The sequence below is a fragment of the Diabrotica undecimpunctata genome, chromosome 1 (genome assembly GCF_040954645.1).
Source record: "Diabrotica undecimpunctata isolate CICGRU chromosome 1, icDiaUnde3, whole genome shotgun sequence".
Lineage (NCBI taxonomy): Eukaryota > Metazoa > Arthropoda > Insecta > Coleoptera > Chrysomelidae > Diabrotica > Diabrotica undecimpunctata.
Window position 1 is genome coordinate 160141156 of NC_092803.1, and position 11384 is coordinate 160152539.

General features: G+C 34.0%; 1 protein-coding gene across 1 annotated transcript; it reads right to left on the reverse strand.

Annotated features, from left to right (window-relative positions):
* Window positions 1–817: 817 nt before the first annotated feature.
* On the reverse strand, window positions 818–11100 carry LOC140436133 (uncharacterized). The gene is made up of 2 exons (XM_072524840.1): window positions 10899–11100; window positions 818–1041 (listed from the first exon to the last, which is right to left on the reverse strand). The coding sequence occupies exons 1-2, from the start codon at window positions 11098–11100 to the stop codon at window positions 818–820; spliced, it is 426 nt and encodes a 141-aa protein (XP_072380941.1).
* Window positions 11101–11384: the final 284 nt, after the last annotated feature.

Sequence of the window (11384 nt, forward strand, 5' to 3'; positions counted from 1 at the left end):
TTGTACTTTATAAATATATTTATTATGCCTATGACACACACACACACACACACACACACACACACACACACACACACACACACACACACACACACACACACACACACACACACACACACACACACACACACACACACACACACACACACACACACACACACACACACACACACACACACACACACACACACACACACACACACACACACACACACACACACACACACACACACACACACACACACACACACACACACACACACACACACACACACACACACACACACACACAGTGCAATATAAAATAAAATAGCAATATCTTTAGTATATGGTTTCTTTTTTTTTCTTTTATTAAAAGATTAAACGGTTCTCTTCATTTTTAATTATTGCTTGTTTCTATCAATTTATGATATTTACAACAATGCCTTTTATGATGTATATTTTATATGAGCTGATTTCTTTTTCTAAAATATTTTTTTATTTCTTCATCTTTTATAAAATAACTCACAAACTGGACTATTACAAATACCAGAGATATTATAGAGTTACAACAGATGTTGATAGTTGAATTGTAGAGTGAGGGTCAAAGATGAACCTAATTTACTGGTCGTTTCTTCAACCGAGGTATTTTTAAGACGTGATTGACATGATTTATAGAAAATAATATCAATCAATCGAATAAATGCTGGTATGGTATTTTATTTAATTTAAAATTTATTTTTAACTAATACACGTGTACTCCTTTTAATAAATATAGATAAATTTTATTTAATAAGACAGTTTACCATCATTATGATCGGTGGTAATACAGCCTTAATTAAGCCTCTACCTTTCCTACTCCGTTTCGCCAGTCGTTTCTGTTCATCATCCACCGTTGCCCGTTTGCTACCTCGATCTGCCTTACCTTTTCGTCCACACCATCTATCCATCTCAGTCTTGGTCTACCGCTACTCATATTTCCTGTCGGTACCGCTAATAGGGATTGTTTAGGTGGGTAATTTTCATTCGCTCTTACCATATGTTCAGCCCATATAAGTCTGCCTATTTTTATAAAAGATATTATATTCGTACCATTTAATATTTCAGTATACTTCTCGTACAACCCGGCTTCTTTAAATATAATTCTTACATTTTAAGCTCATTATTCTTCTTAGTATATTCCTTTAGAAGACAAACGAGTTGCGTCTGTTTTGTAAATAGTCTATATTCCGATTCATATATCAACACTGGATAAACTGTTTATATATCGTTAATTTGGTTAATAAGCTTTCTAAATTTCTATTAGTAGCTGCTTGTTTAGTACAAAACAAATTTTGTTCACTAGCAATATCCTTCGTTTTGTCTTCTTCACCGTATCATTATCGCTTGTTACGAGGTAGCCCTGCTAGGTAAATTTGTTTACTACCTTTAAATTGTGTATTCTGAAGTTTTGGTCGGCGTGTCTACCTGTTCTTATTTTTCTTTTTCTTTCTCTTTATAAGCAATTCTAACTGTTCATTGGCGGATTAATACATCTAAGAAAGGTTGTCACTCCATCTTTTGTGCGGTTGTGCGACACTTCTTCTGTCGATTGGTGACATGTCTTCACTTCGCTTTTAATCTGTCAGCGTATTTTCTGTAATTCTTCTCAGTACTCTTATCTCTGCCGTGTCCAGTAGCCTTTGCGTTGGGGCTGTGTCGGGTCTTGTTTCTTAGACATATGTCATTATTGGTCTTACACTGGCTTTATAAATTCTTGATTTGATCTCAGTGTTAATGTGTGTGTGTGTTTTGCCATATAGTGTTATTAAGGCATCCTGCCAGTCTATTTGCTTTTTATACTTGATCTCTTACTTCTTTGTCTAGGTCTCCATAGCTAGAGAGTGTAATTGCCAGGTATTTTATTTCGATTACTTGTTCAGTACTGATGCCATCAATTTCTATTTTACATCTAATGGCTTACTTCTAGTGTTTTAGTTTTCTAAGATGATATTGTTATATTAAATTCTTTTGCTCTTATGTTAAATCTGTGGACCAGTCTTTGCAGACAATTTTCATCTTGGGCTATTAATATTTTGTCTGCGTAACAGAGTATTTTTATTTCTTTGTTTCCCATTCTATATCCCATTCCATGGTTTACGCTTTTGATGATTTTATTCATGATCAAATTAGAGAGCATGGAGCTCAATGCCCATAGTCTTATTCCGCTGCCTATTTCTTTAGGTTCTGTAAGTTGTCCATCTATTCTGACTTCCATTTTGTTGTTTTAGTAGATGATTTCGATAGTTTTTATAATATTTAGAGAAAATTCTTTATTATACAGAAGATGGATTACATCTTTGAGTCTTACTCTGTCAAATGCTTTCTTTAGGTCAATCAGACACAGAAATGCTGCTATATTATACTCTAGTGATTTCTCAGTAATTTTCTTTATAACGAATATTGCATCTGTACACGATCATCCACTACGAGAACCCTGTTGCTCATCTGCTAAATATTCTCTGATTTATTAGCACTTGTAAAATTTTAGTTGTAAGTTTTAGCGTAGTATTTAAGAAGTTTATACCTGTGTAGTTTTCTAGCTGTTTTTTATCTACTTTTTAAATAGTAAAATTAGTTCGCTCATTCTCCATTCTCCCGGTATTATATTGTGTTTTATAATTTTATTAATTAATGTTCTATCATTGCTGCTCCACAATATTTCAGTTATTTGTTTGGTGTCCCGTCTTTACCTGCTGCTTTTCTGTTCTTCAGTTTTTCAAGTATTTTCCGATCCTCCTGTACATTTATATTAAGTTCTTCGTTTGTGGTAATTTTCTGTCTAGCGTCGCCGTCGTTTGTTCTTCCTCTGCATAGATCTTTTTTAGGTAGTTAATTTATAATCCTTTTCTATGTGTTTTGGTTTTTTGGTTCTATTATTTTTTTTGCCTTCGTTCTTTGACCTCTTATGAAGCGCCATATTTCCTTTTGCAGACCATAAAAATCATGTTCTATTTCTTTCGAAAAGCGTTCTCAGTGATCATTTTTTATTTTTCTTACAAGCACTTATGTGTTTCGTTTCTAATTGTGTTGTAATTATGGCATGCCTCTTGTGTTTTAGTTGACAGGTATTTCAGGTAACCTTTTTTTTTCTTTACATATTTTCTTTACTTCTGCATAAAACCCAAGTTCTTCGCATTGGGAATGATTTAGTTTTATTTATATTTCTTTTACTAAGAACTTTCTTGGCCAAGGCTAGAATATTAGACTTAATTTTTGCCCAGCTTTCTTCGACTTTTTATCTTTGTGGTGTATTCTGGTGTTTTGTTATTACATATATCTCTTTTCATTCGGATTTTGCACAATACCAATTCTCTATCTCAATCTCTGCCTAGCTCAATCTCTGTTATTCTGGATCGATGCAAACACTTTGGTACTTTGGCTTTATTTTGAGGCCCATATTTTGTATGGACATTTTTAAGTCACCTCTTTAAGTCCTCATATGGTGCGTGCGATTAAATCCAAATTGTTAGTGTAAACCATAATCTGCGTAGACTTCCTGAGCATTTGTCGGTATATGTGTAATGTTACGTGTCTGAATAATATATTTATATTTTAGGATATCGGCAGCAATACTTGCTCCCGGTTTTACAGCATGAGAAGAGTAAGATTTGGCAAACGATATTACTGATATTCAGAATAATTCTTATTGCTCCTCTTGAACCGAATATTTAGACAGACAAAGGAGGAAACACAGATAATCTATAAATTACAATCAACTTATGGCGGATGCTGAAGTTAAATTTATGCATTTAGGCAAATACAGCGTTATTATATGGTTACTATGTTACTATGGAAATGGGAGGGTAACTCCTTTGTTTTATTTGTACGGTACTGTCTTTCTACATTTCCATAATATTCTGTAACAGATGTCCATCAACGTTTAAGTCTTTTAATATTTTCTACAACTTTAATCTCGAGATAGGTTTTTTATATTAATCCATAATAACATTCTCATAGATTTTTTATATTTAAATACCCATATAAGTATACAAATGCCAAATATAATTCCTTTCGTATATCTCTAACCGTTTATGTTATCTGTTGTAAAATAATTTTTTTGCGCAGTATCTACCTGGTGTAAAACCGCTATCTTCTGCAATTCTATGACGGATGTTCCGTCTTGGTATTCTTAAATATCTTCACTGAATAGTTGGCTTATTGCACTATGTACACCAATACTTAGATCATAATTGGTATCTCTTTTGTCACCTTTCTTAAAAATATATATTAAGTGCGCAATACTCCAATGTAATCAAACCCAGTGAAACCCGAATAGAAACAGAACGTCCTAGGAATGGTATAGCAGCAATCCCGTTAAGAATTGCGACAACCGTTTGACAAATAGTGCAAAAATACTGGTCTGGCTTTGTTCAAATAACACGCTATGCAACCAATAGGAAACTGTGACTATCCACTATAGAAAAACATTGGTGGAGAACGATTTGAACCTTTGGCGAGGTTGGACGTATTTAATTACCAGTCTAATCGCACCTAGTTTTTGTGCTTTTATTTATATCCACTTAATAATTAAAGTATTGTGTTATTATAAATAAAAATTAGTGAACTTATTGGAGAAAATCTGTAAGTAATTTTAATCTAATTAGATACTTACTTCACAACAAGTTCATATTGTTCATATTACCTGATGTTATTAACAAACGAAAATGGATGATGTTAATAGTCCAGGGCCGTCGAGGCCCCAAATGTTATTGACATCACATAAAACTTCTTCATATTCTGCAGCGTTAATTAATTCAACTCCAAAATTCCCATCCAAGAAACAAGCTATTTTATATAATGCTCTGGAAAATGCCAAACTTGAGGAATATCTACTTGCACTGGGAAAAATTATAGAACCAAGATATATTATTTTTTCATCACGAATTTCAAATCACCGTATTTGTATTTACCTAGCTAGTGAAGAATTAGTAGAAACTGTCATGAATGCTGACAACGGAAGAATAACCATCAATCAACAAATAATTTATGCTCGACGCTTAATTACACCAAATGAAAGATTACTAATCTCTAATGTTTGCCCTAGTATTCCTCACACTTTCATAGAATCTGAACTTAAAAAGTTAGGCCTCAATTTATTAACTCCAATTAATTTTTTACGAATAGGTACAACAAACCCAGAATATAGACATATACTGAGCTTTCGAAGACATACATTTATCTCTCCTTTAGAAGGTACATTAATTCCTCCCTCAATTGTCATAAACCACGAACAAACATCTTATCGTATTTTCTTATCTTTAGAAAAACAGATGTGTTACTATTGTAAACAATCTGACCATTTTGTAGCAAATTGTCCATCCTGTACAAATCCAAATCAAAACTTAACAACAACAGTGCCAACTACTACTATAAATACAGTAGTTAATACTCTTCCACATGACGTCCCGACCACATCAGCCTCTTCAGCGAATACCTTATCCTTACAATCCTCGACTATACCTTCTTCATTAACTACACCAATATTAACTGCATCCCAAATATCACCCTCAACATCACTCCCAAGTTCTCAAACTACATGCACAGATACAAATATAACAACTACCCAATTATCAACAACACCTAATGTTTCACAACCTCATACATCAATCCCAAACTCTTCTTCAACACTAGCATGCCCTATCAATAGCATATCAATAGATACAACTGATACACTTGAAATAACTAATACACCTATTAAAGAAGTAAACACAGCTAAGCGCAGCCTTGATGAAATTTTATCCCCACCTTTACAAGAACCTAAAGAAAATTTCACAAAACCAATACAACAACTTAAAAAATCCAAAACTATTGATAATTCTGAGACTATTGCTAACAGTATGGAACCCGTAAAAGATTTTATTACTAATAAACTTATAACACCGATATTAAATTTTGAACAACTAACTGATTTTTTTGAAAATGCTTTAGGATCTCCAGATAAATTGAGTCTATCTAAAACTTATACAGAAGACACGTTAGGCTTACTTAATCTGTTAAAAGAGATCTATCCTCACATTATATAAAAAAAAATGAAATCGCGATGTACTAAAATAATTAATTCAATTACTCGACAACTAAAACCTCAGCTCGATAGCGACTCCTCCATAGAACCTTCTACATAAGCTCACGTTCAAGTCTATTTTACAGTGGAATTTGAACGGTTATTATACCCGTTTAGAAATGTTACAATTAATAATTGCTTAAAATTCACCTTCTATAATTTGTCTACAAGAAACTCATTTTAAAAATAACAAAATTCATAATTTGAGAAATTATACAAGCGTATCTAAAATTAGGCAAAATCAAGAACATGCCAGTGGTGGAGTTTCAATTTTTATCGAGAATTCCTATGAATATTGCAGTATTCCTCTAATAACAAATCTAGAGGCTGTAGCGGTGTGCTTAGTAGGTCCACTAAAAGTTAACATCTGCAGTCTTTACATCGCACCTAATTCTGATCCAAGTATAGCAGATATTTCTAATCTTTTATGTCAGATTCCTACACCTCGAATTATACTGGGAGATTTTAATGCACATAATTCATTATGGGGCTCAAAAAAATTGACAAAAATGGGAAGAAAAATAGAAAATATCCTAAATAATCTTAATTTAAATCTACTTAATGACGACAGGAATACTCGATATAATGCTGCAACAGGAGAGTTTTCAGCAATTGATTTGTCAATTTGTGAACCAAACTTGCAACCTAGTTTATCGTGGGACACTTTACCTGATCTATATGGAATTGATCACTTTCCCATCTTAGTTAACAATCTGTTGTACCATAAGCACAATACACACATCACCAAATGGTCCTTAAATAAAGCCAACTGGACACTGTTCTCAACATTGATCTCTTCATCAGCTATGAATCTTAGAAAAATGTTAGACTCAGAACAAGATATTGACGAGAAAACATTATTTTTCAATAAAGTCATCATTGATGCCGCGAATAAATCCATTGGAAAAACAGCTTTTCATCCAAAACATTCACCTGTACCGTGGTGGAACGATGCGTGCAAACAGGCAATAAGGGAATCTAAATCGGCTTTTAATAGATATAAACGATATAAAACTACTGAAAATCATTTAGAATTTAAAAGAATAAGAGCTAAATGTAGATTTATTATTAAAAAAAGCAAGCAAGAGTCATGGCAAAAGTTTGTTTCAGAAATCAATAGATCTACTCCAATTGGTCAAATCTGGAACATGATTAGAAGTATATCTGGAAAAAATTTACAACACTCTATAAAGTACTTAATAAAAGACAATCAGACATTTACGTCCGAATGCAATATATCTGAAATAATGGCAAATCAATATTGTACCGCTTCTAGTGATGAAAACTATTCAGTAGAATTCTTAAATAAAAAACGATTTGAAGAAAATAAAGGAATACCAATAATCAATGACACTTCACCAATAAACAATCCTATAAGCTTGACTGAACTTATTGAAACTCTTAACTCCGTTAGAAATACTAGTCCAGGACCAGATAATATACCTGTGCTTTTTCTACAGAACCTACCATTAGTAGGCCAAGAACTATTATTGCAACTATTCAATTTTATATGGATCAATAAGGTATTCCCACACATATGGCACTCATCAATCATAGTTCCAATACACAAACCAGGTAAACCTAAATTTGAAGCAGAATCCTATAGACCAATCTCTCTCACGAATGCAATGTGTAAGTTGCTAGAAAAGATCATTGCTAATCGACTCATGTGGTATATTGAACATAAACATCTTATTATACCCGAACAAAGTGGATTTAGGAAAAATAGATCAACATTAGATAACTTAATATCATTGGAATCAGAAATTCATGAAGCATTTATATGTAATCAAGAATGTTTAGCCATATTCTTTGATGTAAAAAAGGCTTTTGATACAGTATGGCGCTACGATATTTTAACCACACTCCACAATTGGAAGATTCACGGTAACATGTTTGCTTTTATTTCAAACTTTCTACGGGAACGATATTTCCAAGTTCGAATCAATAACCATTTGTCTGAATCTAAATTACAGAAAAATGGAATTCCACAGGGCTCGAATCTAAGCGTAGCACTATTTTTAATTGCTATTAACAATGTTGTGTCGGACTGCAATCGCACAATTAAAACTTTTTTGTATGCTGATGATCTGGTAATTCTAGCAAGAAATAAAAACATATTATCGGCTCATAATCGTATTTCTGCAGCTCTTAAGTCGATAGAATCGTGGTCTAACAATATTGGGCTCCAGTTTTCCAACACAAAAACAAAAGCTATACATTTTTCACGAAAATCAAATCCACAAAAGCTCCCAAATCTATTTTTAAACAATTCTCCTATAGAATATACAAAAGAAATAAAATTCCTAGGGATGCAACTGGACTCAAAATTAAGTTGGACAAGTCATATACACTCGCTAAGAGTATCGTGCCAAGCTGGACTAAACATTATGAAATCTGTGTCACATAAAAATTGGGGAGCAGATTTTCCAACTCTAATAAATTTATATAGAGCTTTAATTAGATCAAAACTGGACTACGGATGTGTTGTGTATAACACCGCAAACCAAGCATTGCTTAAAACTTTGGATACTCTTCAGAGTTCAGCCGTTAGACTTGCTCTAGGAGCATATTGCACCAGTCCTGTGGACAGTCTACTCTGTGAAGCTGGAGAGCCACCCTTAAATCTAAGAAGAAAATACTTAACTCTATCGTATATCTCGAGTATAAAATCTAACCCAAAAAATCCAGCTCTTCATCATGCTGTTGCTAACAGGTTCCAGGAGGTCTATCGAAAAAGAAATAGGGGTCCTGTACCTTTCTATGAACGAGCTAATAGATACTTATTCGATTTTAATATTGAACTACCTCCCATTTATCCTATCTGTGAAATAAATTTATGTTTTCCTTGGGTTGTTCCCTCTCCGCTTTGTAACCTTAAACTTACAGCATATAACAAAAATAACGTGATACCAAATTTTTTTAAAACTCACTTTCTCCATGTTCTCACACAGTACAAAAATTACCATTTTATATACACAGACGCATCTAAGACCATAAATGGAGTAGGAGCATGCTTTGTGACATCCCATGAACATTCCATCTATAAATTGTCTCCTAAGACAAGTATTTTTACAGCAGAACTATTTGCCATCAATAAGGCCCTAACCTATATTCTAGAAAAAAAACTTCCCAAATCTCTTATAATATCTGATTCACTTAGTTGTCTGACATCAATTTCTCAGATTTATCCCTCTCATCCAACATTGCAGCAGATTAAGTTAATTTTATACCGTATATACCAAAACAATTTGACAGTAGAGTTCTTCTGGGTACCGTCACACGTTGGAATAGATGGTAACGAAAAGGCAGATAGTCTAGCTAGGTCCGCAGTAACCAATACAACCGCATCAGTGGAAAATCTAACGGTGCATTTGGATTTAAAACCTTACTTAAAATCAAAATTATACGATGTTTGGCAAAACCAATGGAATAGAAGCACCACTAAATTGATAGAAATAAAATCTTCCGTCCTTCCATGGAACTCCTGGCCTTCAAAGCGACAACATCAAGTCCTATTAACACGTCTCAGATTAGGACACACTTCTACTACACATGAATACTTGTTGAAGAAAGAAGAGGAACCAGTGTGTTTTGTTTGTGAATGTAAAGTGACAGTGAAGCACATTTTGATTGAGTGTCCAATATACTCAGTGGAAAGACTATATCATCATTTTCCAAAAACATTAAAAGAACTTTTAGGAGAATCTAAATACGTAGCTGACTTGATAGAATTCTTGAAAACTATAAACCTTTTCAATAAAATTTAATACAATACATTAATAATTAAAATATATATTGTATACATTATTATGTAATTGATATTTTGTATATGCCTATGTATGTCTTTATCACTTTTGTATTTTTCTTATGCTAATAACCCTAAGTGGTTGAAGCAAAATAAATAAAAAAAAAAAAAAAAAAAAACATTGGTACAATATAACAATTGATTTGTCCAAGATCTACAGAGAGCAAGATCATCTTTATAGTCATTTAAGACCATTTTACTAAGTAGGCTACCGCATAACCTACAAAGACCGCACTATTGATGGGATCATGCTGTTGTAGGCTCCACGCCACAAAAAAAATGTATGCTACCTTCTTTTCCCAAAGAGAAAGAGGTGCAATGTGCATCACTACCGTCCCACCAACGCTCCATACACATGCACCCCTACCGCTCAGTTCCACTTTCATCGATGCGCACTGGAAGAGATGGAGGGCCGGCAATGGTATAAAACAACGTACGCCGCAAGAAAAAATCAAGTTCGACCAAAGTGCTGGTCTGATGAAATTCCACCTGGCCTTTTTGTGTTGAACAAAGACCAGACAACCTAGGAGTTTTATCAGAGTGTTGATTTGGGAACAACTCCACTGGCCCAAGGGTGTTGACCAAAGGCTAACCGCTTGTGCTGGAGTGTTGATCTGAGACAAACACATTCCGTGACTAAGTATTGATTAGTCACTTGGCGCTTTTTGTCGGATCTAGTGCTGATCAATACGTCCACCTCCGACCCAGATCATCCTGTCTACACGCGTGTTTATTAACACATCAAATTTTGGTTTCGATTTTTATGACATTAATATTGCATTTATTTATGGCAGGTATACATAGTAAGTCATACGATGCAAGAGATATAAACATGGTGAATATCATGACAGAATTAGGTCTTTTGTATTTGGTAGGCGTGCATAAGGAATTTTTGCTACTTACCATATGACTTTGCGAGTTGATAGTGTGAATGACAAAGAATTTAGGAAATATTTTGAAATGTTAGGGTAAGATCTAGACTTACACCGAGGTATTTTGGGTTCGAACTGTGCTTTAGAATGGTTCCATCGCATTCTATGTTTAGTCTGTAATTTACCTTGTGGTTGTTAAGATGGAAAGCTGTTACTTCGGTCTTCGATGGGTTTGGTTGTAGGCCCCATTTCTTAAAGTATCTGTTAACAGTGTTTAGATCTGCTTCTATGGTGGTTTCGGCGATTTTTATGTCTTTTTCTGGAGCACCCAGAGCCATGTCATCGGCATAAATAAATTATCACGAGGTGGTAGTTGGTACATCTGACGTATAAATATTAAAAAGAAGAGGGGGCATAACTGACCCTTATGGTAAGCTGTTTTGCAGGTTTCTGAACCTACTGCTTTTCCCATTTAGGTGTACTTGGAAAAGTCTGTCATTTAGCATTTTGTTTATCAAACTGTTTATCAAACAAACGGCATGGTACCATCTGGTATATTTTAAATAAAAGACCCTCCTTCCACACTGTGTCGTAGGCGCACGTCAAGTCTATGAAAGCTGCT

What these genes read in the sequence shown, in the direction of transcription:
- LOC140436133 (XM_072524840.1), bottom strand. Translation starts at nt 11,100, where the DNA reads ATGGCTCTGGGTGCTCCAGAAAAAGACATAAAAATCGCCGAAACCACC. An exon ending in TGGAACCATTCTAAAGCACA is followed by an intron (nt 1,042 to 10,898) that starts GTTCGAACCCAA and finishes TTATAAAAATAG; the next exon opens with GCAGACTTATATGGGCTGAA.